Source organism: Amblyomma mixtum, chromosome 3 (assembly GCF_055824585.1).
Source record: "Amblyomma mixtum isolate Tamu chromosome 3, ASM5582458v1, whole genome shotgun sequence".
In the NCBI taxonomy this organism is placed as follows: Eukaryota; Metazoa; Arthropoda; class Arachnida; order Ixodida; family Ixodidae; genus Amblyomma; species Amblyomma mixtum.
Genome location: NC_143014.1, coordinates 27111453 through 27139422, shown reverse-complemented (window position 1 = coordinate 27139422; position 27970 = coordinate 27111453). Strand labels below are relative to the sequence as shown.

Genomic DNA, 27970 nt, shown 5'->3' with positions numbered 1-27970 from the left:
ACACAACTCTCATACCTTTCTTGACCTTTCATTCCAACGTTTTCTGAACCATACTCAAGCCAAGCTTGTTGGGAGGATAATTTCCATCACATAGACAACAAACTCGTTATTACCACACGTGATGCAGTCAAAATTTATCAAACACACATGAACTTCTTTGCCATCCAAACAGGGGCCTGGGCCAGCTGTGCTGACCCAGCACGGCTGCAACACCGAGACAAAGCAACTGAACACAAAGAATCTACTAAATAATAACAAAAACACACACTGCACCTGTTACCAAAACTTTAGCTTGCAGGCTAACTGTTCAGGCTAACTTGCAGGCTAGCTTTAGACAAACCTGAGATAAAATTCAAGAACTTGACATGCTCTCAATATTTTTTTGTTATGTGATTGCAATGCTAACAGCAAAAAGCCAAAATAGGCATTTCAGGTCTGTGTGCAGAATGTCATATCCATGCTATCTCAGGAGTGGCAGTGAAATGGTCAATAAAGTTCTAAAAACTTAACTATAACAACTGAATACTGTTTGCAATCAGCATTCCACATTCATACTGCAAGTACAACATTACAAATATTGCACCTGGAGTCCCATGATACAATTTTGTACAGAGAGGTGTTCAAAAAGTGAGCCCACATCTTTTAAATGAAAAAAAAAAAAGCAGTGGCAATACAGAAGATTTGACATTGCGTGCCAAGCTGACCACATACCCCTCAAGAAGGCTCCAAACTAACAACGTGGATTACAGAAAACCCTATCAAAAAATTTGTGATGAATGATGAATCTGGCGAAACACTGCAACAAGGTTCAAGAGATTGGTACCTAATCCCTATATAAGTAAAACTTTCCAACACAAACTGCGGTACTAAATGAAGCAACACATAGAAATGTAACAAGTTCAGACTGGTGTCTTTTAAGCTTTACAAGCCGAACAGATGCCACAATGTACCCAATTTCAAATGTTTCAATTTTAATTGCTTAGTGTAACAAAAGAATTTATCTGCCTTTGCATTAGTATCATTTTTACCTTAAACAGCTCCAGGTAATAGCTCATTTACGTTAAGCCATACCCATGCACAAGATTGTAAGCATTAAAATACTTGATGACAAGAGGACAACGCTAAATCCTTTTTCACATTGCACTCCAAAATTCAATACAGACAAAAATATTGCCCAAAAGAAAAACAGACTCTCTGCACATCTGTAGCCACAAAAAGTACACACATAAGGTAGTACAAACGTTAACAGGTTCACACTCGATATTCCACCAGTGTGTTAACTGGGTTTACAAAACTCATGTCAACCAACATAAAATGGTGAGATTACGCTGAAGTTAAGTGCAGATGACACCTATAATGAGATGTTTAAAACAAGCTAAGCTTGCTGTAAAGAACAATGCTGTAAAGAACAATGGAAGCACTATAGTTCCTTGGCAGACCAGATTTGCTTGGATACACTGATATCAATCTATAATTAAGATGCTTTTCAAGGAGTGCAGTATGTTCCTTCACCTTTCAGAAGTCTATGCAGGACATGTTTTTGGCACTTAATGGAAAGGTGAAACATGCACTAGGATGGGGTCCAGTCTAAAGATGTATAATTGTATTGCATCATCTGCATTCCAAAACCATGAGAGGCCAGTAACATGGAAGGTCAGCATGGAAGGCTGCCGGATATCAAAACAGAACACCCCTTAAAACCTGGGGCATGCGGATGCTTGGGCGCCGATACTGGCATGCAGTAAGTGCCAACACTTCATCCCATTTCATTTCTTCACCATTACACTGGCCTGGCTAGTGGGCTGGCACTTTACAAATTACTGCCCTGAACAGCGTCTAACTGTCCAATTGCTGACACTCATAAATATGGCCTCTGATGCCTAAGGAAGCAAACACAGACTTTGAAAATAGGCCTTGGACCAACACATATAAACAAGCAAATACTTAGGAAGAGACCCATGGGTGAACCATGACTAGAGGCCAGTGTAGACTGGGTCTCGGCGGCTTTCTGCTACCAAGGAGCTGATCTCTGTAGGATTCTGTGATTGTTGCTTCTGTCTGAAGTAGTACCACCGGGCTGACAGGAAACCTGCCACTATGATGACAGCTGTGAAAGAAACAAGATGGACAAAGAAAAGATCAGCAAGCACGAAGGGCATCCACTCAATAAAAACCACACCAATGTCAACTGACAGGCATAGGCAGAAGACATTCATATAGACAACAAATATATGCAGAAGTCTGGTATGGTTTATGGAGTTTAATGTCCCTAAGTGACTCAGGCTATGAGAGATGCCGTAGTTTAGGGCACCGGGAAATTTCGACCACCTGGGGTTCTTTAATGTGCACTGACATCGCACAGCACACGGGCCTCAAAACATTTCACCTCCATCGAAATGCAACCACCATTGCCGGGATCGAACCCGCGTCTTTCTGACCTGCAGCTGAGCACCGTAACCACTGAGCCACCGCAACGGCTTAGGAGTCGGGTATGATGACCTTGGTTAGTCCAACAGAAATTCCTTCAGAGGAAATGTCCTCAAATATACTTCTTCAGTATTCAGTATTTCCTCCAGGAGTGCAAGCTTTACGATCTCATGGGCCTTGCATAATTTTTATGCGCAATATTAAAGAGACTTTGGAGTGAAGTCTCCTAAAATTAAATCATGAGAATACTCAAAACATTATGCACTGGAATACCAAATGCAAAGCACTACATTAAAATCTGGTGGAAAACTGTCCACATGGGTACAGGTTTCAGCATAACTAGGTGGCTATTCAGTACTAGTATTTCTCAATAGGTCACAGGAGAAAATTAAAGTGCTGGAACCATGACAACGGTGGAGACAACGGTATGTCTGGAATTAGCCACTGATCCGCGCACTCAGACATGCCAAGAGGCTCCACCTCTTCACCATCAACTCGAAACAAGGAATAAATGGTACGAAAGTGACATGTTTTTGCTACCACAACAGTTGAGCAGCAGTTCCATCGTTGCCATCAGCTAGCGGACCACATTATGCGTGGTCCTCTAATCAGACGTAGAGTGCAATGGGAACATAACAATTCAGTTTTTAGAAAGAAACATTCATTTACATTTTTGCCTCACAGTCTGATCATTTAACTGCGACATTTTTATTTTTTTCTATGACTGTGACTTCTTTTTGCAAAGATAGCTCGACCATTCATGCGTTAATTACTGCTACATGAGCTGCTTGTATAAAAAAAACGCCAAACCTTGTGTCAATATTTACTGCATAGGACATTATATCCCTTATCAAAAAAAAAAAAAATCGATACCAACGAAATATCACTCAACCCCCCCCCCCCCCCCCAAAAAAAGTTGAGTTTTGGAATAAACACACTCCACCGAATTTTTTGAAAATAAAAACCGAAAAGTCCAACCCCTAAACATACAGAATAAAGAATAGTTTTTTAGCACTAGTAACTATATGTTCCAGCCGGTAGAACAGTATAACTGTATAACTACAGCCCTTCGTTTCTAGGTAAAACCTGATTTTAACTGATTCTTGCACTCCGAACATATTCCTTAAAATCTGCTTAAACCAGATTTCTCCACAAAAATAAACCTTCTAGAATACGTTGGATTTCCAGTTCACAAAGCTGAAGACACTGCAAGAAAATTTGTGGATATCTAGAGCACATTCCAGAGGGGTGTCTTCGGTCAACTTTAACCTCTTTTAATGCTTTTTCATGACGTAGATGAAATTGAAGATAAGATCGAAAAGTGAAATTTAGAAGTGAGAGGACAATACATGGCTACCAATAAAACATCTTATTGGAGTCCCTGTATAAAGTGCTACCCACACTAACGACCCCCTTATTCAAGGACCTTGCACATTTAAAATCGTCACTGTAATGTTGAATGTTATCGCACTGTACAGATAAAGGGAAGCTGTCTTGCTCACATGCGGAAGTGCTCTGTAGGAGATTGATAACAAATATGACTAAATATTTGCTACAGATTAGGAAAGAAAAAAAACTTTATTGGTAAACTATCTTTAGTGGAACCCGCAATTTCCAAGTTCTTTTGAAATAATGAGCAAAAAACAGGGCATTTTATGCCTCGCAGAAAAAAAACTGTTATAACAACTGTCTTGTGCTGCAAGAAATGACCTTCAAAAAACCCAAAATACGGGAATTTTATCCTCAATAACCAGACTCTCACCCAAATTTCATCTCGAAAAATATTGCCTCATCTTTACCCCCCAAACCTCAAAAAAAAATAAAACCCGAAAACAAAGGTTTATGGGGGTTGAACGTCCCAAAGCGACTCAGGCTATGAGGGATGCCGTAGTGAAGGGCTAGGGAAATTTTGACCACCTGGGGTTCTTTAACATGCACTGACATCACACAGTACACAGGCCTCTAGAATCGCCTCTATCGAAATGCGACTGCCACGGCCAGGATCAAACCTGCATCTTTCGGGTCAGCAGCCGAGCACCTAAACCACTGAGCCACCGGAGTGGCCTGAAAATAAAAGGCCTTAAGTATAACCTTATGCCGATAGATCTGGTTTGTGGGGCTGGAATTGGGGGATAAATACATTTTCCCCGCTTAACCATGGCTGACAATCTGAACTGCTGGACCCCACCCTGTGACTGTGCATGCCAACCACAGCGGGCTCAGCTCTGAAGGAACAAAGGAACCACACTCTGGCTGGCACAAACAACGTATTTATTGCTGCAACAATAATGCTGGCTAGCAACAAAATATGCTAAGGAATTGAGGTCGTCCGGTTCACAAGCAAGATTATGAGCGAACGTTCGCCCAGCCTGGGGCAGGGGAGAAACTCCACGGCCGGATAGGGAAAGATGGTGGGAAATGTTCCCACGAGGCCTTGCCCTGCTGGTGGAAGGCAGAGCACCGCAGCGAAATGTCCGCACGCGACGAGTTTCCGAGCCAAAGAGAGAGCAGTCTCCCCCGCATGCGCAGCAATCCTGCTGTCCGTGGCGCTAGTGTCACTATGACACAGGTTCCCCCCCTTGAATTACCTTAAGGTAATTCAGGAGGACACATCGCAGGGAAGCAAACCCAAGGGGACGGAGCAGGGCGAGTCCCCAGAGGTTTCAATGGATATTCAGATATAGCATACCAATCTGTAATGTTTGGATGCTCCTCCTCTCACTGCCACTGACTACACTTCACTTCGTACTAAAGTTGATGCCCGAGCTCCCCTAGCAGCCTTAGCTGGCCGAAGAAAAAAAAGATGTATGCTCATAAAGTGCTCCTCTGTGTGCAGTTTTTTACGATCCCATGCTCACTCACCTTCCCTTCATCAACAGCATCCTATGCAGTCACAAACTTTCCGCTGAGCACTTCAGTGATGTACTTAAAGCAAAATGTTGACATGACGGCATGTGCTTGGGTTAGGATGTCAAAGCAATGATAACAGAAACAAAACCAGCAATATAATTGCAAGAGCAACCGTTGAAGGCTAATGCAAATAAAAGATGATAAATGAACATTTTACACTCACAAGCACTGCTGTCCTGAGCAATTAGTATGGTGAGCGGCAAAGTGAACCGACCAAACCGCTAAACTGCCAAAGAGTCTTATAGCTTCGGTTTTCAGTGCACTGCATGCTATAGAAGCTATGAACTGGAAGTGTGCTCTCATGCCACCCATCACTCACCCAAGAAAGCGACAGCCAACTTGAATGCAATGGGCTAGAGGTTACGATGGCATGCAGTTTAAAATGGCTGTGCATCCTGGTGGGACAGTGGCACTTACAATCGCCACAGAGTTTGAATTATTGAAGGTCACATTAACAAGCTTTCACAGTAAACAATTATGGCTGTAAGGGGCATGCTGCTACCTTCGGATGCTCATTTTCACACACACAAAAAAAAATCCCAACTTACATGCAGCAATACACAGTACACTTGGCTTGGCCCAGATCACTCTAACAATGAAGACCCATGATAATGGAGACTCAAATAATGCCAAAAGGTTCACATTCATCAATCGCAGTCAAAGCTTCCTAGTCTCTGAGAAGAAAAAAGTGTTATGATGTTATGACTGAATAAACCATTTTCGTCACTAGCTGTGATATGTCTTGTAGGTCAGCCTGGTTGTAGTAATAGATTATCAAAGTCAGCTGCAACAGTTTTGGATTCTGCAGACTTCAGCTGACGGAAGTCTTGGGCACTATAAAGGTCTCTTGTAATGAGTTTACACTGTACTTCTTCCAGTGTTGTTTTTACTTTTGCTTTCTTAATTTAATATCTAAACCAATAACAGCGACCATTCCAGCTTATGTTCTGCTAAAAAGTGATTAACAAGAGAAGGTAGGAAACTTACAAATACAGACACCAATGATGATTCCAATAGCTGAATCCGAAATGTAGCAGGAATAGCCATGCTTGACAAACAGCGGCTTGTGGCATGGAGTTGGATGAATGCTCCCAACAGGACAAACGGCGTCATCAGGGCAGGGAAGGGGGCCACAATGAGTACACTACAAAGGAAAAGGTGGACGCATCAGTACTGCAGCCATCTAGAACAGGTTTCTTGCAACCAGACAATGGCTGCAAGCTGGTCCGTACAGCTCACACTGCCACTAGAAATGGCATGAATGATTAAGCCCTTTTTTTTTACATCCTCCAAAGTATTCTTGCCACATTTCCTGTTCTGCGACTAAATCTCAGTTTTTATGTCTACCCACAACAGCATGGACTAAGTCTGTTCTGCCTAAAAGATTACCCTTTTTTCTGCAAACGGTGGAAGAAAGGGGAAACAGATCGGGCTAGTTGGCGCAGTTTTGACATTTTTCGAAGCGCTAAAACAACGTGGACGAAGAAGGAACAGACAGGGATGAGCGCTACTAGAAATGAAGTTCTAGTAGCGCTCGTCCCTGTCTGTTCCTTCTTCGTCCACATTGTTTTAGCGCTTCGAAAAATGTCAAAACTGCACCAACTAGCCCGATCCGCTACCCTCCTGAACTTCATTTCTAGTAGCGCTCGTCCCTGTCTCTTCCTTCTTCGTCCATGTTGTTTTAGCGCTTCGAAAAATGTCAAAACTGCACCAACTAGCCCGATCCACTACCCTCCTGAACTTTACTTCTAGTAGCGCTCGTCCCTGTCTGTTCCTTCTTCGTCCATGTTGTTTTAGCGCTTCGAAAAGTGTCAAAACTGCATCAACTAGCCCGATCCGCTACCCTCCTGAACTTCACTTCTAGTAGCGCTCGTCCCTGTCTGTTCCTTCTTCGTCCATGTTGTTGTAGCGCTTCGAAAAATGTCAAAACTGCACCAACTAGCCCAATCCGCTACCCTCCTGAACTTCACTTCTAGTAGCGCTCGTCCCTGTCTGTTCCTTCTTCGTCCATGTTGTTTTAGCGCTTCGAAAAATGTCAAAACTGCACCAACTAGCCCGATCCGCTACCCTCCTGAACTTCACTTCTAGTAGCGCTCGTCCATGTTGTTCTAGCGCTTCGAAAAATGTCAGAACTGCACCAACTAGCCCGATCCGCTACCCTCCTGAACTTCACTTCTAGTAGCGCTCGTCCCTGTCTGTTCCTTCTTCGTCCATGTTGTTTTAGCGCTTCGAAAAATGTCAAAACTGCACCAACTAGCCCGATCCGCTACCCTCCTGAACTTCACTTCTAGTAGCGCTTGTCCCTGTCTGTTCCTTCTTCGTCCATGTTGTTGTAGCGCTTCGAAAAATGTCAAAACTGCACCAACTAGCCCGATCCGCTACCCTCCTGAACTTCACTTCTAGTAGCGCTCGTCCCTGTCTGTTCCTTCTTCGTCCATGTTGTTTTAGCGCTTCGAAAAATGTCAAAACTGCACCAACTAGCCCGATCCGCTACCCTCCTGAACTTCACTTCTAGTAGCGCTCGTCCCTGTCTGTTCCTTCTTCGTCCATGTTGTTTTAGCGCTTCGAAAAATGTCAAAACTACACCAACTAGCCCGATCCGCTACCCTCCTGAACTTCACTTCTAGTAGCGCTCGTCCCTGTCTGTTCCTTCTTCATCCATGTTGTTTTAGCGCTTCGAAAAGTGTCAAAACTGCACCAACTAGCCCGATCCGCTACCCTCCTGAACTTCACTTCTAGTAGCGCTCGTCCCTATCTGTTCCTTCTTCGTCCATGTTGTTGTAGCGCTTCGAAAAATGTCAAAACTGCACCAACTAGCCCGATCCGCTACCCTCCTGAACTTCACTTCTAGTAGCGCTTGTCCCTGTCTGTTCCTTCTTCGCCCATGTTGTTTTAGCACTTCGAAAAATGTCAAAACTGCACCAACTAGCACGATCCGCTACCCTCCTGAACTTCACTTCTAGTAGCGCTCGTCCCTGTCTGTACCTTCTTCGTCCATGTTGTTCTAGCGCTTCGAAAAATGTCAGAACTGCACCAACTAGCCCGATCCGCTACCCTCCTGAGCTTCACTTCTAGTAGCGCTCGTCCCTGTCTGTTCCTTCTTCGTCCATGTTGTTTTAGCGCTTCGAAAAGTGTCAAAACTGCATCAACTAGCCCGATCCGCTACCCTCCTGAACTTCACTTCTAGTAGCGCTCGTCCCTGTCTGTTCCTTCTTCGTCCATGTTGTTGTAGCGCTTCGAAAAATGTCAAAACTGCACCAACTAGCCCAATCCGCTACCCTCCTGAACTTCACTTCTAGTAGCGCTCGTCCCTGTCTGTTCCTTCTTCGTCCATGTTGTTTTAGCGCTTCGAAAAATGTCATAACTGCACCAACTAGCCCGATCCGCTACCCTCCTGAACTTCACTGCTAGTAGCGCTCGTCCCTGTCTGTTCCTTCTTCGTCCATGTTGTTTTAGCGCTTCGAAAAATGTCAAAACTGCACCAACTAGCCCGATCCGCTACCCTCCTGAACTTCACTTCTAGTAGCGCTCGTCCCTGTCTGTACCTTCTTCGTCCATGTTGTTCTAGCGCTTCGAAAAATGTCAGAACTGCACCAACTAGCCCGATCCGCTACCCTCCTGAACTTCACTTCTAGTAGCGCTCGTCCCTGTCTGTTCCTTCTTCGTCCATGTTGGTTTAGCGCTTCGAAAAATGTCAAAACTGCACCAACTAGCCCGATCCGCTACCCTCCTGAACTTCACTTCTAGTAGCGCTCGTCCCTGTCTGTTCCTTCTTCGTCCATGTTGTTGTAGCGCTTCGAAAAATGTCAAAACTGCACCAACTAGCCCGATCCGCTACCCTCCTGAACTTCACTTCTAGTAGCGCTCGTCCCTGTCTGTTCCTTCTTCGTCCATGTTGTTTTAGCGCTTCGAAAAATGTCAAAACTGCACCAACTAGCCCGATCCGCTACCCTCCTGAACTTCACTTCTAGTAGCGCTCGTCCCTGTCTGTTCCTTCTTCGTCCATGTTGTTTTAGCGCTTCGAAAAATGTCAAAACTGCACCAACTAGCCCGATCCGCTACCCTCCTGAACTTCACTTCTAGTAGCGCTCGTCCCTATCTGTTCCTTCTTCGTCCATGTTGTTGTAGCGCTTCGAAAAATGTCAAAACTGCACCAACTAGCCCGATCCGCTACCCTCCTGAACTTCACTTCTAGTAGCGCTTGTCCCTGTCTGTTCCTTCTTCGCCCATGTTGTTTTAGCACTTCGAAAAATGTCAAAACTGCACCAACTAGCACGATCCGCTACCCTCCTGAACTTCACTTCTAGTAGCGCTCGTCCCTGTCTGTACCTTCTTCGTCCATGTTGTTCTAGCGCTTCGAAAAATGTCAGAACTGCACCAACTAGCCCGATCCGCTACCCTCCTGAGCTTCACTTCTAGTAGCGCTCGTCCCTGTCTGTTCCTTCTTCGTCCATGTTGTTTTAGCGCTTCGAAAAGTGTCAAAACTGCATCAACTAGCCCGATCCGCTACCCTCCTGAACTTCACTTCTAGTAGCGCTCGTCCCTGTCTGTTCCTTCTTCGTCCATGTTGTTGTAGCGCTTCGAAAAATGTCAAAACTGCACCAACTAGCCCAATCCGCTACCCTCCTGAACTTCACTTCTAGTAGCGCTCGTCCCTGTCTGTTCCTTCTTCGTCCATGTTGTTTTAGCGCTTCGAAAAATGTCATAACTGCACCAACTAGCCCGATCCGCTACCCTCCTGAACTTCACTGCTAGTAGCGCTCGTCCCTGTCTGTTCCTTCTTCGTCCATGTTGTTTTAGCGCTACGAAAAATGTCAAAACTGCACCAACTAGCCCGATCCGCTACCCTCCTGAACTTCACTTCTAGTAGCGCTCGTCCCTGTCTGTACCTTCTTCGTCCATGTTGTTCTAGCGCTTCGAAAAATGTCAGAACTGCACCAACTAGCCCGATCCGCTACCCTCCTGAACTTCACTTCTAGTAGCGCTCGTCCCTGTCTGTTCCTTCTTCGTCCATGTTGGTTTAGCGCTTCGAAAAATGTCAAAACTGCACCAACTAGCCCGATCCGCTACCCTCCTGAACTTCACTTCTAGTAGCGCTCGTCCCTGTCTGTTCCTTCTTCGTCCATGTTGTTGTAGCGCTTCGAAAAATGTCAAAACTGCACCAACTAGCCCGATCCGCTACCCTCCTGAACTTCACTTCTAGTAGCGCTCGTCCCTGTCTGTTCCTTCTTCGTCCATGTTGTTTTAGCGCTTCGAAAAATGTCAAAACTGCACCAACTAGCCCGATCCGCTACCCTCCTGAACTTCACTTCTAGTAGCGCTCGTCCCTGTCTGTTCCTTCTTCGCCCATGTTGTTTTAGCGCTTCGAAAAATGTCATAACTGCACCAACTAGCCCGATCCGCTACCCTCCTGAACTTCACTTCTAGTAGCGCTCGTCCCTGTCTGTACCTTCTTCGTCCATGTTGTTCTAGCGCTTCGAAAAATGTCAGAACTGCACCAACTAGCCCGATCCGCTACCCTCCTGAACTTCACTTCTAGTAGCGCTCGTCCCTGTCTGTTCCTTCTTCGTCCATGTTGGTTTAGCGCATCGAAAAATGTCAAAACTGCACCAACTAGCCCGATCCGCTACCCTCCTGAACTTCACTTCTAGTAGCGCTCGTCCCTGTCTGTTCCTTCTTCGTCCATGTTGTTTTAGCGCTTCGAAAAGTGTCAAAACTGCATCAACTAGCCCGATCCGCTACCCTCCTGAACTTCACTTCTAGTAGCGCTCGTCCCTGTCTGTTCCTTCTTCGTCCATGTTGTTGTAGCGCTTCGAAAAATGTCAAAACTGCATCAACTAGCCCGATCCGCTACCCTCCTGAACTTCACTTCTAGTAGCGCTCGTCCCTGTCTGTTCCTTCTTCGTCCATGTTGTTGTAGCGCTTCGAAAAATGTCAAAACTGCACCAACTAGCCCAATCCGCTACCCTCCTGAACTTCACTTCTAGTAGCGCTCGTCCCTGTCTGTTCCTTCTTCGTCCATGTTGTTTTAGCGCTTCGAAAAATGTCATAACTGCACCAACTAGCCCGATCCGCTACCCTCCTGAACTTCACTGCTAGTAGCGCTCGTCCCTGTCTGTTCCTTCTTCGTCCATGTTGTTTTAGCGCTTCGAAAAATGTCAAAACTGCACCAACTAGCCCGATCCGCTACCCTCCTGAACTTCACTTCTAGTAGCGCTCGTCCCTGTCTGTACCTTCTTCGTCCATGTTGTTCTAGCGCTTCGAAAAATGTCAGAACTGCAGCAACTAGCCCGATCCGCTACCCTCCTGAACTTCACTTCTAGTAGCGCTCGTCCCTGTCTGTTCCTTCTTCGTCCATGTTGGTTTAGCGCTTCGAAAAATGTCAAAACTGCACCAACTAGCCCGATCCGCTACCCTCCTGAACTTCACTTCTAGTAGCACTCGTCCCTGTCTGTTCCTTCTTCGTCCATGTTGTTGTAGCGCTTCGAAAAATGTCAAAACTGCACCAACTAGCCCGATCCGCTACCCTCCTGAACTTCACTTCTAGTAGCGCTCGTCCCTGTCTGTTCCTTCTTCGTCCATGTTGTTTTAGCGCTTCGAAAAATGTCAAAACTGCACCAACTAGCCCGATCCGCTACCCTCCTGAACTTCACTTCTAGTAGCGCTCGTCCCTGTCTGTTCCTTCTTCGTCCATGTTGTTGTAGCGCTTCGAAAAATGTCAAAACTGCACCAACTAGCCCAATCCGCTACCCTCCTGAACTTCACTTCTAGTAGCGCTCGTCCCTGTCTGTTCCTTCTTCGTCCATGTTGTTTTAGCGCTTCGAAAAATGTCATAACTGCACCAACTAGCCCGATCCGCTACCCTCCTGAACTTCACTGCTAGTAGCGCTCGTCCCTGTCTGTTCCTTCTTCGTCCATGTTGTTTTAGCGCTTCGAAAAATGTCAAAACTGCACCAACTAGCCCGATCCGCTACCCTCCTGAACTTCACTTCTAGTAGCGCTCGTCCCTGTCTGTACCTTCTTCGTCCATGTTGTTCTAGCGCTTCGAAAAATGTCAGAACTGCAGCAACTAGCCCGATCCGCTACCCTCCTGAACTTCACTTCTAGTAGCGCTCGTCCCTGTCTGTTCCTTCTTCGTCCATGTTGGTTTAGCGCTTCGAAAAATGTCAAAACTGCACCAACTAGCCCGATCCGCTACCCTCCTGAACTTCACTTCTAGTAGCGCTCGTCCCTGTCTGTTCCTTCTTCGTCCATGTTGTTGTAGCGCTTCGAAAAATGTCAAAACTGCACCAACTAGCCCGATCCGCTACCCTCCTGAACTTCACTTCTAGTAGCGCTCGTCCCTGTCTGTTCCTTCTTCGTCCATGTTGTTTTAGCGCTTCGAAAAATGTCAAAACTGCACCAACTAGCCCGATCCGCTACCCTCCTGAACTTCACTTCTAGTAGCGCTCGTCCCTGTCTGTTCCTTCTTCGTCCATGTTGTTTTAGCGCTTCGAAAAATGTCAAAACTGCACCAACTAGCCCGATCCGCTACCCTCCTGAACTTCACTTCTAGTAGCGCTCGTCCCTGTCTGTTCCTTCTTCGCCCATGTTGTTTTAGCGCTTCGAAAAATGTCATAACTGCACCAACTAGCCCGATCCGCTACCCTCCTGAACTTCACTTCTAGTAGCGCTCATCCCTGTCTGTACCTTCTTCGTCCATGTTGTTCTAGCGCTTCGAAAAATGTCAGAACTGCACCAACTAGCCCGATCCGCTACCCTCCTGAACTTCACTTCTAGTAGCGCTTGTCCCTGTCTGTTCCTTCTTCGCCCATGTTGTTTTAGCACTTCGAAAAATGTCAAAACTGCACCAACTAGCACGATCCGCTACCCTCCTGAACTTCACTTCTAGTAGCGCTCGTCCCTGTCTGTACCTTCTTCGTCCATGTTGTTCTAGCGCTTCGAAAAATGTCAGAACTGCACCAACTAGCCCGATCCGCTACCCTCCTGAGCTTCACTTCTAGTAGCGCTCGTCCCTGTCTGTTCCTTCTTCGTCCATGTTGTTTTAGCGCTTCGAAAAGTGTCAAAACTGCATCAACTAGCCCGATCCGCTACCCTCCTGAACTTCACTTCTAGTAGCGCTCGTCCCTGTCTGTTCCTTCTTCGTCCATGTTGTTGTAGCGCTTCGAAAAATGTCAAAACTGCACCAACTAGCCCAATCCGCTACCCTCCTGAACTTCACTTCTAGTAGCGCTCGTCCCTGTCTGTTCCTTCTTCGTCCATGTTGTTTTAGCGCTTCGAAAAATGTCATAACTGCACCAACTAGCCCGATCCGCTACCCTCCTGAACTTCACTGCTAGTAGCGCTCGTCCCTGTCTGTTCCTTCTTCGTCCATGTTGTTTTAGCGCTTCGAAAAATGTCAAAACTGCACCAACTAGCCCGATCCACTACCCTCCTGAACTTCACTTCTAGTAGCGCTCGTCCCTGTCTGTACCTTCTTCGTCCATGTTGTTCTAGCGCTTCGAAAAATGTCAGAACTGCACCAACTAGCCCGATCCGCTACCCTCCTGAACTTCACTTCTAGTAGCGCTCGTCCCTGTCTGTTCCTTCTTCGTCCATGTTGGTTTAGCGCTTCGAAAAATGTCAAAACTGCACCAACTAGCCCGATCCGCTACCCTCCTGAACTTCACTTCTAGTAGCGCTCGTCCCTGTCTGTTCCTTCTTCGTCCATGTTGTTGTAGCGCTTCGAAAAATGTCAAAACTGCACCAACTAGCCCGATCCGCTACCCTCCTGAACTTCACTTCTAGTAGCGCTCGTCCCTGTCTGTTCCTTCTTCGTCCATGTTGTTTTAGCGCTTCGAAAAATGTCAAAACTGCACCAACTAGCCCGATCCGCTACCCTCCTGAACTTCACTTCTAGTAGCGCTCGTCCCTGTCTGTTCCTTCTTCGTCCATGTTGTTTTAGCGCTTCGAAAAATCAAAACTGCACCAACTAGCCCGATCCGCTACCCTCCTGAACTTCACTTCTAGTAGCGCTCGTCCCTGTCTGTTCCTTCTTCGCCCATGTTGTTTTAGCGCTTCGAAAAATGTCAACTGCACCAACTAGCCCGATCCGCTACCCTCCTGAACTTCACTTCTAGTAGCGCTCGTCCCTGTCTGTACCTTCTTCGTCCATGTTATTCTAGCGCTTCGAAAAATGTCAGAACTGCACCAACTAGCCCGATCCGCTACCCTCCTGAACTTCACTTCTAGTAGCGCTCGTCCCTGTCTGTTCCTTCTTCATCCATGTTGTTTTAGCGCTTCGAAAAGTGTCAAAACTACACCAACTAGCCCGATCCGCTACCCTCCTGAACTTCACTTCTAGTAGCGCTCGTCCCTGTCTGTTCCTTCTTCATCCATGTTGTTTTAGCGCTTCGAAAAGTGTCAAAACTGCACCAACTAGCCCGATCCGCTACCCTCCTGAACTTCACTTCTAGTAGCGCTCGTCCCTGTCTGTTCCTTCTTCGTCCATGTTGTTGTAGCGCTTCGAAAAATGTCAAAACTGCACCAACTAGCCCGATCCGCTACCCTCCTGAACTTCACTTCTAGTAGCGCTTGTCCCTGTCTGTTCCTTCTTCGCCCATGTTGTTCTAGCGCTTCGAAAAATGTCAGAACTGCACCAACTAGCCCGATCCGCTACCCTCCTGAGCTTCACTTCTAGTAGCGCTCGTCCCTGTCTGTTCCTTCTTCGTCCATGTTGTTTTAGCGCTTCGAAAAATGTCAAAGGGGAAAGGGAGGACGGGGGGCAAGGAGGGCTCATTTTTCAGGCGCTGTGGATGAGATCATATGGTATGACTTCACTTAATAGGGCCAGCAAAAGAATGAAAATTGACTGACCTCGCAAAGGACGATATTGACCCAACAGATCCCACAAGTGCTTCGTCATGCATACAGTCTAAAGGGGCCATAAGACTCCATTTTGGAACACAAACTGCTTACTGCGTCTTATTCCTCACCTGCCAAGCTACAACTGCTCAAGATCAGAGCTCTGCCGGTACAGCGGATACTTTTAAAATTAATTTTTCAGTTCCTTCATGAACGGCTTGCTTGTCTGGCAACAGTCATGATTGCTAATGTCACTAACGAATGCCCCACCACACACCACGTTGTCTGCTGCACGTTTCGCACATTGTTCGTGGGCTGGCACGCTACACACAGTGGGTGCTTCTAAGTTTCTTTGTTTAGCGAAAGAACAATCCCTTCACTTTTTCTTTTTGCATGCCTCCAACATAGTATGTCAGCTTAGTGCTCCCTGACAAGTGGGAATGTTTGAGTGGCGAATCTTGAAGCAGTCAAAGAAGGATAAATCATTAATCGCTTGTCACATTACCAATCACATATTTATATTATCTATGTGTTATGCGAAAGGTGATTCTTCAAGAGTCAAATAAGTGATGCAGCAGGCTCAGTGCTCGCCTCCGCCAAAATGCACCATGGAAAGCGTGGCAGGGGCCTCTGTTCTAGACTGCCAAGGGTCACTATTAAACTTTGTGTTAAAATGTGAAATCAACACCAAGTCAGTGCTAGTGTCCCTCTCGCAGCATAAAAGAATCAGCAAAGAATGTCGAGTGAGACATTCTTGAGGCTATATGCATATGTTTCTTCTGTGAGCCATCAAACACTGCAACTGAAGAGTGAAACCAAGATAAGCACACCAACTGGTATTGTCCTGGCATTTGCAAGCATGGCACATGGCTACCATGAGCTCAAGCAGGTGTGGGAAACATGTGTGGGCCCTCATGTTGCAGCGATCTAGTCATGGACACAGTCAAATAGCAAATGTGCTAAAATGAACTATGTACCAGCACGAGAAGTACGAAAAAAAAAAGAACCAAATTTGCATATACATCAACACCAAATATGCAACAAAATTACCATTATCATCCCCTTACTGAAAAACAACACAGAAAAAGGCAAACTGCCTAAATGCTTGTCACTCATATACATAGGCATATACATATACATTAGGCTGATGTGTGCTAATAAAATGTTCCCTTTCGTATTGCAATTTTATGCTTATTTGGTCAAGGCATCACATTTTCTTTATCAGTCAGAGAAGAATTAAATGAAAATCTTGCCTTCTGCCTGTATGCAGGTAATGAGTGTGGCTGAGTGGTTACTTCTCACTGGTTACTTCTCAGTGGTTACTATTCAGTGGTTACTTCATTATGTATCCCATGATACCTAGGAAAAACTTTAGTTTTTGCAGAAATTCTGCTGTTACATAGGTACGTAGTCTTTCTTTTTTTCGGGCGATCATTTTGTGGGAGAGGGGGAGCCATGAAATGTATGTGTTTTTCGGCCATGGTGCCAGCCACCCACCATGGAGCCCAACAAGGGGACAGGGCAGGAACTTGCAAGCAAGACCTGCCCACATCAGCTGTGCACCCCACCTATAACCAAATATCAAGCAACTCAGGGTAGTTGGCCATACCAGGTTAACCCTCGCCACCAGGAAAAAAGGAAAAACCAAGAAGTGAGGGAGAGAAAGGAGAGTTGTTAGAAAAGAATAGGAAAGTGAAAGATAGAGGGGAGGATAGGAAAAGGCGACTGCCGATTTCCCCCAGTCGGGTCAGGCCAGAGGTGCCGTCTACAGGAAGCTGGGGCCAAAGTGGTGTGTTGCCTCCGCTGAGGGGCCTTAAAGGTCCAAACACTCCACACCAGCTCAACCACCAGGATCCCCGCTTCCCTGGACATGGCTGAGCCACGCACAGCTAAGCGTGGGTGCTCGGGTCCGTGATGGCACACTGCTCACCATCATCCCCCTGCGGGGATGTCCCTGCGGATGCTCGGGAAACCGTGGTGTCGCAACTCACCAACGTCTGCACGCTGCAGATGCCCCTGCGGGGCGCTTAAAAAAGAGGCCGCGGTAACCAAGCTAGAAGATGGCCGGGTCGTATCAAGATATTGCAAATGTTTTCCAAGCTTGTTTATCAAGCCACCCTATAGCTGTCCAGCAGATGGGCTGGTGTTCAGAGGGTGACCGCATCACTGTCTACAAATACAATAGAACCCCATTGTAACATTTTTCATGAGACAGCGCAAAAAAAACTTACCAGCCAGGAAACACATAGCATAACCGAATGAAATGTGTGAAAAAATTTTACATATCGCAGCGGACTTTTTTTATCCTGCAAGCGTAACATATATTCGTCTCTAGAGTTTGCTAGGCTTGAGGCTCTGCGATCGTTCTACACACTCAGAACGCCATAAGCGTCCTGCAATTGCTGTTATGACTGAGCAGCAAAGCTACAGAATGGAAGGAAAGTGTGTGGAGCGGGCAACGTCATGGACATGGTGTTGTGGCGGACACTCATGTGTACTTCTGCAAACTTTTCATAACTGCCGCTTTAACCCTAAACAGTCCTTGTCAGCTAGAATCTAGAAGCTGCATTTTTTAAGCTGCCGGAGTCAAGAAAAAAGATGCCAGAAAGAAAACCTAGTAGCCCATGAGTCATCATTGTTGAGTTTGAGGTAACTGTTGAGGTTTTACTGTAACTAGCTTGGATTAATTAACTTCTATAATTGCTGGTTCGGTTCACTGCTTATGGGAGTTTAACATCCCAAATCGACTCAGGCCGTGCACTGACATCGTACAGCACACGAGCCTCTAGCAGGTTCAATCACCGAGGCCAGGATTGAACCTGCGTCTTTCGGTCAGCAGCCGAGCACCATAACCACTGAGCCACTGCAGCAGATTCTTACAATTACTGGCAACACATTAAAATTTTAAATCAAAAAGTTCAGTATCGAAAGGGGACTTGCAGTGCATGTTATCACGTTTATAAAATATGTGCAGTATAAAGACCCGTCCTTTGTGGAATCAGCCACTGCAATTTCCCAAAGGTGAATAGTATCACTTGTGCTTTCAGCGATTAAGAACTGCCGAAGTGCTTCCATGGCTTTCCTTCTTCAACTGCAACCTGTCCACTACGATATACAGCAATGGAAATGACATCAAAGCAAGGCAAAAAAAGGGCATGAACTTAAAGAAGCGCAGAAAAAAGACTGCATGGCTTCCGTAGCAGATAGAAAAACTATTACTATAATTACTTGCATAATTCGCACACTTCTTTTATTTAAATTAAGGCTTCAAAAAGGGGGCGCACAAATTACACGAAGATATTGAGGAACACACCCTAAAAAAAAACTGCAAAGATCATAACGCTCAATTTGCACCATATATTGCTGCCTGTACATTGACCCTCCAACTGGCACCCCTCACTGGCGAAAAAAAAAAAAAAACGATGACTCCAAATATAAGACGCATACCCCTTCCCACACCGCTTCACGTTACGTAGTTCCTCGCAGAATGGCATGACAGCACGCATGCAGCTTTAAGCAATAAAGGTGCAACAATACAATCGTGAAGCCAGCAGTCAGAGACAAATGGAGATAAAATGCAATAAAATGGCACACTCGCGTGCGGCTCTGCCTGACTAGCAGCAAACCAATAAGCCAGTGGTTTGGTAGTTTCGGATTCCAGCATGGGCTGGAGTTACTGAGTTTGCTCTAGCAGCCATTCGTCCGGATAAGCAACTGCCAGTGCGAGTGAGCCGAGTAAATGGCATGCAATTTGCTCCCTCACCACTCCCGTCTTTCTCAGCCGCACGCAACAATGCAGCTGCACCAATCTTCCCAAGCCTGCCTTGCGCACCTGCGTGCATCTGGTGGTCTACTGTAGCAGGGAGTGTAAAATATGCGAGTAATAGATTATATATATATATATATATAATCCCACCGGCGGCATGTGGTTGTTTTTTTTTTCTTCTGCTTTTCTAATCAATTAGCTTTAAAGGGACACTGAGGAGAGCTCAATTAATATTTTTTTTTATAGCAAAATCTGATAGTTCGGCATTTCATGGCTTTGTTGCCACTTGGCCGGCAGCGAAAGATGCATTTATTTCTAAGAAATTTGCATTCGAAGTTGAAAAAGTTTTTCCCGCCGCTCTGATTCAAACTTGGGATTCTCCTATGACGACACAGGACTAAGTGACGTGAAACATGACGTGCACATGACGTAACGCAGACTCCGTGATTTCTGGCAGCCAGCAGTGCGGCCCAGCAGTGCGGCCCAGCAGCAGCTGAAAAGAAAGCTACCGCCGGCCGCACGTTGAAGGCATCTATCGGCTATTGTGGCCGTCGCTTCGTTTACGTTTTCACCGGCGTTTTGCCAGAGTTACAATGGATCCCGTTCTCGAAGTCGTCAACGAAGTTCTCGCAAATAGACACCTTTAGCATACCGTGTACCTTGTTACCGTTAGCGGAATACCGGGAGCCCGCATACCGCTGTGAGCAGGCGCTGATTGGTCCCGGCGCTGCAGGAGCGCGCGTAGCTGTCGGGTATGTGGCGCCATCTGGCGACGTCAAGAAGATTTGCGCATGCATTTGCTGCGCCTCAGTGATTCGTGGCATCTCGTGTCCTAGTGTTGCTAGATCTATTGGTTCTAGCAACACTGTTTTGTCCTATGACGTCATGAAGCTTGTACTTGCGAGTTTGGCCTGTGGCGGCAATACCTGTATTTTGGTTCTTGCTCTTTTCTACGTTACAAGAGCTTTGTTGTCAGTATGAATGGCGTTTTTGTAATCAGGAGCTGGTATTCGGTCGATGCAAGTCAACTTCAATTTCTCCTCAGTGTCCCTTTAAGCGATAACATGTTCAGTAATATCCTCCTGAGACCCGTGTATGGCAATTTGTCCAATATATTGGACATTAGCTTTTAAGCCAGTACTCCCGCGCCGAAAGATTCATCTTCATAAAACCCGCTTGTCCAATACATTGGACAACTGGTTGCGCCATCTGTGCACCGTTTTTGAAATTAAACTGCTCACTTTCCCGCCAAAACACTTTGAAAACGGCGGCGTTCAGCGGCGCGGCGTTCTATGGCACCTGCCGGAGAAGTAAGTGTTGTTTCTGCGATTTTTACCTACTTTTAACGCGTAAATTTTGTTGGATATCAAGAAAAATAGAACAGAAAACATGTAGATATCATAATTGTAACTCTGCATAACCTAACTTTTCTGTGCTTTCAATCTGATTTCACGTGTCCAATACGTTGGACGCTGGGACTCAGCCCGGTTATTTTAACCGTGCTTTTGAGATGGCTTTCGCAATAACTGTAAATGAATACTGCTGGTATTTAACGGCTGGGGACGAAATAACGTCTTTTTTGTTGTAGGAGACAGGCCTCGCGTTCCTGATGAGACGGCCGAAGCAGTTTTACAAAGAATTGGACAAGCCAACACATCAGTTGGTTGGTTTAGTTGGTTTATGGGGTTTAACGTCCCAAAGCAACTAAGGCTATGAGAGACGCCGTAGTGAAGGGCTCCGGAAATGTCGACCACCTGGGGTTCTTTAACGTGCACTGACATCGCACAGTACACGGGCCTCTAGAATCTCTCCTCCAAAGAAATTCCAGCCGCCGCGGCCGGGATCGAACCCGTGTCTTTTGGGTCAGCAGCCGAGCACCTTAACCACTGAGCCACCGCGGCGGCCTCCAACACATCAGACATTGACCTATCAGACAGCGACGACGACACTATTGTCGATCCAAAAACAGCAAGAAACCCAAGAAACGTCAAGAAGCAAGAAACGTGAAGAAAAAAACAGCAAGAAACAGAGAGTGACAGTGAAGTTGAGTGGAGCACACCATCAAAGCAAGTTCGACGAGGAGAGACCAACAAAAGTGCCTACCATTTCCCAAGGCTGTCTGACGCAGCTAACGCTGCGCGCTGCAGGTTTGAGGGGTGCACCATTAAAAAAAATTTTTTTTGCACAAAATGTCAGCAGTTCTGCATAACAAAAGACAGAAGATGCTTCGAAAAGGCACACAACAAGTGAGCACAGCGAAACTTTTTTATTCAGTGGACGTATATTTTGCTACTTTGACTTTTGTCATAATAAAGTATTTTTTCGCACAACTTTCACAGCTTTATCTGAAGTATTTTGTGGCACGCCAACTGGGTGGGAAAATACGGCTAGAGTCCTAGTGTCCAATATATTGGACATCGTGCTGAGCTGAAACTATTAGTTCGGTTGAGAAAATATCTCTCACTTTTCACCTTTGTACTCCTACCAGCTTATTCTGAAACCCTACAAAGTTTTTGTGCACTCAAATTCACTTCGGGTCTCAGGAGGATATTATAAATTGATCAACACCACAAAATAAATAAACAAATTAAAAATCGCGTGCCCCTTGGTTTCTGTGGCTGTTGGCTTCTCTCATATAAATATATATATATATATATATATATATATATATATATATATATATATATATATATATAAACCATGGTAACCAAATTAGGAGTGTGCAAATTACACGAATAAATACGATATTTGGCCCAGATGTCACTGGCATGTCACCTAACGAATGGGAGGGTTGACTTACCATGTCCAATAAATGTTCTAAGGCCCCATTAATATATATATATTTCCATAAATTCCGCAATTTCCATAAATGTAGGATTATTCTGGATGTTTCCTTCTGGGCACTGAATAGAGAGCACTAAGCCCTGCCATGGACCAAGAATGTGGCGCGTCAACCACACTGACAGCAACAGAGAAAATTGGAAAATTGGTTTTTGAGGAAAGGAAATGACGCAGTATCTGTCTCACATATCTCGGTGGAGAGTGCATGAAACTGTACATGCCATATTTGCAGCCAGCACAGAAGCATAACCAGGTGCACGATATTTCCATTTCCACACTCCTATCACACATTGCAGATTTAATGCACACCCGCAAACTTCTTAATCTCATCCACGCAACTAAGTTACTGCTGCCCCCTGTTACGTTTGCCTTCTCTTGGAATCCACCCCATTACCCTTACGGACCAGCGGTTATCTTGCCTTCGCATTGCATGCCCTGCCCAAGCCCATTTCTTCCTCTAGATTTCGATTAAGACGTCATTAACATGCGTTTGTTCTCTCACCCACTCCGCCCGCTTCCGATCTCTTAACATTACGCCTATCATTTTTCTTTCCACAGCTTGCTATGTTGTCCTTTAAGCTACCATATCCATAGGTTTTTTTGAGCCACAGTTTTACAAGCAGTAAGTATCTCTACACAGCACTGGCTGCCCTCCATGTTTTGATTCAGAGAACAACGCATCACTGCAGGTGTCACTTACCAGACAGTAAAAGCCAGCAGGACAGACAGTACACTCAGTGGAGCCCTTCAACAAGGTGTAGCTGCCTTGGGAACAGGGACCACATGCACCAGGTCCCAGCAAAGGTTTGTAGAAGCCTGCGAGGATTTACATGCACTTCAGGATCAAAATTTTTAATGCTGCAGATGACTCACCAAACCCGGCGGAGTAATTTTTGCTAATTCTGTTCTTCAGATAATTTCTGGAACGCATGTTTACACTGGAAGTATCCACTAAACTAAAATGTACCCATCAATTACTGTGACTGAAATCAAGAGAGCCCCTGTAGCAGGAGGCACAGGGAACAGCAGATGGTAGCAAAGCTTTGATAACAGATACCTTTACACAATATGTGCACTAAACATGTGAAAAGAGCCATAGCATGTGGAAGATGCATGAATGTTTCATGGCAACATTCTGTCAATGACCTTTTGCACCTAAACTTTGCCTTCAGAACTTCTCAAAGTAGTTCAATCTATTTATTTATTTATAGATACTGGAATCTAGTACAAGATTATGGCAGAGTGGGTATACATCAAACATACAAGCATACAAAAGCACTTAAATTCATAAAATTTGCAGGCATTTTTCAAACATCATTAAAGTATTGTGGATAACGCTCTCGCTATTAAAGGTGCACTGAAGAGGAATCTGAACTCGTCTTTTTGCCACGGGAACTCAATCTACACATTCCGAGCATTCTTAGAAACTTCGATTTATTGCCCTGTGTGGCCGATTTCCCTAATTAAATCGAATTAACGTCCAGCTCCCGCCTTTATTTTTTAATTCTGCCTCGTACGGTGGGCGGAGTCGACCGACGCGGGGAGTGCCTTTCAGCCAGCTCTGTGGAGGCTTTGCTTTCGCTTCATTTTGTTTTTAAGTTTCCGTGAATAAATAGTTTTATTTGCAGATAATATAACCGCAAAATAAGCCCGCAGAAATAAAAATACACGCGGACTATTTGCTTCCACGGACTACTACGTATTACTCCGCCGATGGCAGAGCGGCAAGCCGCCACGGGACTGGGTGAAAGGCACTCCCCGCGTCGGTCGACTCCGCCCACCGTACGAGGCAGAATTAAAAAAAAAAAAGGCGAGAGCCGGACGTTAATTCGATTTAATTAGGGAAATCGGCCACACCGGGCAATAAGTCGCAGTTTCTAAGAATACTAGGAACGTGTAGATAGAGTTCCCGCGGCAAAAAGTATGCCAGTCTGTAATTGTCCTCGAGGAAGAAAAATATTCAAAAGTTACTCTGCGCATTAAAAGGAGTTATTGCTAAGGCATGGCTTCGTCTCTTGAGGAGTAAGCAAAAATTGGGAAGTATTAACTTCATAATGAGCGTGAAATTAAAAAAATACTCAAATTCTCAAAACTACCTAAGGGTACACCAGAGACCAGGGTACGGGCATGCAACACACCTCACAGAGACCATGGAAGCAATGGTGATTTATAGAGGTTGAAACAAAACGGGCAGCGAAAAATTAGGTAACTAATATCTCACCGGATTGAACACTACTGTAGTTACATATCGAATATGTTAACTGGCTGCAAAGCTTTATTTCCACTTTAAAGGTGTACAGACAGCAAACTTTGACTGAGAGTTTTTTCTTTGTAATGCCATGTGGAATTCGCTTACACATGGTGAATAATTTATAATTGAATTTGTTCTGTCATGTTGTTTCGGCTTTAGTTTGAGCATCCGAACAGCGGCTATGACATCAAAGTTCAATTTAGGGCGTGTGAGACATGCAAAAACAGCAATACTTTGGCCACTGCTTCATGTGCTGTTTTTCCAGTTTTTGGGGTAGGCAGAGTTATAGTGAATTAAAATTAAAAAGCACCAAATATACTAATTTTTTAAGCCTTACGTGATCTCAACACAACTCTGACACCATCGCCACTCGAAAGTGAAACGGCGAAAGAAAAAATTCAATAATAAATTGTCTAGTACATTCCATGTGGAAATCCATGTATACTAATCACTTACACACCATAAACATGCAACTAAATATATGGTGCCTATAGTCCTTTTTTCAAAATAAAATGTCCATTTCGAACTACAGTTTAAAGTTAGTATTTACTATAATTCTGCTCGGTTGTATTAAGTGCCATTTCCACTGACTAAGACGCAATACTTAAGATAAGAGAAATGCTGCAGCATGGGGATTGAGGACAGCAGGAAAACGCATAGCAGTATGCCCTTTTTGACATCGCTACATGCTAACCCTCTTTCTAGTCATCTTCTACTCACAACTGCAGCTTGATGACTGGTTTGGTTTATTGGTTTATTGGGGTTTAACGTCCAAAAGAGACTCAGGCTTTGAGGGACGCTGTAGTGAAGGGCTCTGGAAATTTCGACCACCTGGGGTTTTTTAACGTGCACTGACATCGCACAGTACACGGGCCCCTAGAATTTCGCCTCCACCAAAATTTGACCGCTGCGGCCGGGATTGAACACGCATCTTTCGGGCCAGCAGCCGAGCACGGTAACCACTCAGCCACCGTGGCAGGTGAAGCTTGATGACTGAAGCGTGCTATAAATTCATCAAGCAATGTATTGCACCAAAGGCTTTCCCTGCTGCACCACTGTATACTAGCAGTAAGATTGTGATACAGTGTAAGCATAGGATATAAATCTTATGTTTCAAGACTCAACCTACCCTCTCGAACAGCGACCCGGAAGTTGGACACACAAAATGTTCTCTCCCTCTCACAAGATTGACAAAAAGATACAGCATAAGAAATTTACCTGTAGAACACATATCAGCAGAACATCTCTAAGGAATCAGAATATTTCAAAGGCACTCACCTATCTTACTCAAAACCTGCCAGGTGAAAATTTACAACTATCTGTTGGTTCCAACAGCTGTTGGAACCAGCAGCTGCTGAAACCAGTAGTTTGCCCTGGTAGCACTGAAACATTAAAATAACTTTTCTCTCTGTTTGGATAAACAATTGATACAACAACCTTTTGTTTTCTACTTTTACGGAATATTAGAGTTAAGTGCTAAAGTAACAATTTCTATTGGTAACTGCACACAAAAAAAATAAGGAAAACACTCACGACCTACGCTAAAATGTCAGTCACAGGACAATGCAGATTGCCTATAGTGAGGGCACATGTCGAGCTTCAAACCCCACTCGGCAAGCAGCAACAAGAGCGACAATAAACTACATTAACACACAGATTTGAACTAATAGCATGAGCTCATGCTTATATCCGCCCATTGTGGAAAATTCAAGCACTAGCAGACAATGGCACAAAGGGTGGGACACAGCACTTACTCACAACTAAAGATTTTTTATTTAGAGACTTCAATTTATACACAAAAACCAACAGCAAGTAACCACATGACACGTGCCGAACTTGCACATGACGTGTGATTGCTATAGGTTGTAGTTTTTCGTGTATAAGCTGAAGTCTCTGAATAAAAAATCTTTAGTTGCGGGCAAGCGCTGTATCCTCCCTTTGTATCATTGTTTCGTAGCGCTTGAATTTTCAAAAATGAATGTTTACTAACTTGCCCAATTTTCTGCCCTGTTATATATGCCCTCCATTTAGGGTGTAGCAGGATATAAGTGAGGAGTGGTTAATAAACAAAGTTTTTTCATCGAATTTTGTCACTCTTTATGCAATTTACAGCAGGCACAATCAAAGAGATTTAGCTGAAAATTTGTTAGTTAAAGATCATTCCTATCCAAACAATGGAAGTTCTCCAGATTCAACAGCAAAAAGCTCTCAGCTGGAACTGGCAAATCCCAGTTCAAAACCAGTAAGCTCTATAGCTGGGACCAGCAAGTTTCTGGGTTAGGCTCACGGGGTTTAACATCCCAAAGCGACTCAGGCTATGAGGGACCCCACGGTATAGGGCTGCGGATAATTTCAATCACTCGGGGTTCTTTAACGTGCATTTACATTGTACGGTACACAGGTCTCTAGCACTTTGCCGCCATTGAAATGCGATCACCACAGCCAGGATCGAACTCATGTCTTTTGAGTCAGCAACCGAGCACCATAACCACTGAGCCATCATGGCAGCAAGCCAGTTTCCGCTGGAACCAGCTGATCCTGTAGAAATTAAGCAAGGTTCTTGCTAGGAGCAGTTGGCCCACCAGAAAACCAGCACGCTCTGTCGCTAGAACCAGCTGATGCAGCACAAAACCAGCAAGGTCGTTGGAACCAAGTGAAACCACCAAATACCAGCACAAACCAGCAGATACCAAGTTGGAAACTTTCACCTGGACTGTCCTGTACATGAAGCTCAAAATGAGCACAATTTTGCATTGTCTGGTGGGACAAAATATTTCTTTTGCTGACCTCTTCGTAAGCTTGCATCAGTTGCTAACCAGCATGCTGGAGGGGTAGTGGTGGTACAGTACTACTGTTTTGTTGCTTGCTTACCTGCTTCACAAAGTGTGCAATTCTGACTGCGCTGTTCGGTGGTGGACGAACCAGGGGGGCAAGGAAGGCACGATGGGCAACCCGCCACCCTGGAATCACGTTTCGTTTAGGTACATACGTGGTATACCAGTACAACACAAGTTATTTGCATAACCTGCCTGCAGAATGTGCCCACCGAGCACGGCGCACACAATGTGTCCAAGACATCGTCGGCTGGTGGTTTCGGACAGTGGCCCGGGATTGAGCAGCAGTCACAGGCTGCACAGCGAATCAAGACATCGCGTAAGCGCTCTCTGCAATGTGCGTTGTTTTGTGTCGAGAACAGTCACTGCATCAATAACATTTGTTTATTCACCTGAGCTTGCATACGTCCCTGGAGCACACGCTTCACACTGGCTTGAGCAGTTCTTCGCACTGGTGTCACTAACTTGACTCACAAAAGCTGAAAGTGGGAAAATTTTCCATTTTACGCAGGCAGTGCGAAGTAGCGACTAGCGATATTGTGCGTACAAGCCGAAAAGCCAACAGAACAAAGCGCGCGCGCTAGCTGCGTGCGTTGCGCATGTGATCGCAAGCGCGCCTATCGAAATGCGCTCTTGAACTTACCGAAGAGTACAAAAAGTTCGGCAGTTCCAGACAATATACGGTTCTTGGACGTTGGAGTCTTGAAATGCATCAGCTCCTTCATCCTATCTTGAGACACGAACACCATCACTCGAACAATGATTGGACGGGGTAATCTTAAAAACTTGAGGCACGAATACTAAACACTCGAAAAATGCTTGGACGGGGAAAAGTTCACATGCGCCGGCTTCTTCATCCTACTTCGCCGTACTGAACCGAAGAACTCGGACAAACTTCATCTTCCACTCATGCTGCCGCAGGCCCACTGCACACACGCCATTCGCTTTTGTTGCGATGGGGGGATGATTTCTTTTGTTACGCCAAGCTGACTCACAGCCGGCACGACCAAGGCACCAAGGCCTCAGCAGCCCCAGCACAGCTGACGGAGTCAATCAACATGTGAAACTGAACAAGTTAGCCACTCATGCAACGAGCAG

General features: G+C 45.4%; 1 protein-coding gene across 1 annotated transcript; it reads right to left on the bottom strand.

Moving 5' to 3' along the window:
* Positions 1 to 14: 14 nt before the first annotated feature.
* Positions 15 to 27970, bottom strand: LOC149349489 (uncharacterized). Its single transcript, XM_089578462.1, has 7 exons — positions 27516 to 27970; positions 27265 to 27351; positions 27068 to 27167; positions 26910 to 26998; positions 22488 to 22603; positions 6325 to 6481; positions 15 to 2107 (listed from the first exon to the last, which is right to left on the bottom strand). Exons 1-7 carry the CDS (start codon positions 27619 to 27621, stop codon positions 1974 to 1976), a joined length of 789 nt encoding a protein of 262 aa, XP_089434588.1. The 5' UTR covers positions 27622 to 27970; the 3' UTR covers positions 15 to 1973.

Coding starts and splice junctions, on each gene's coding strand:
- LOC149349489 (XM_089578462.1), bottom strand. CDS start 27,621: ATGGTGTTCGTGTCTCAAGATAGGATGAAGGAGCTGATGCATTTCAAG. Junction 26,999..27,067: donor TCGGTGGGCACATTCTGCAG/GCAGGTTATGCA, acceptor ACGTGATTCCAG/GGTGGCGGGTTGCCCATCGT. Junction 22,604..26,909: donor TTGCACACTTTGTGAAGCAG/GTAAGCAAGCAA, acceptor AAATCCTCGCAG/GCTTCTACAAACCTTTGCTG.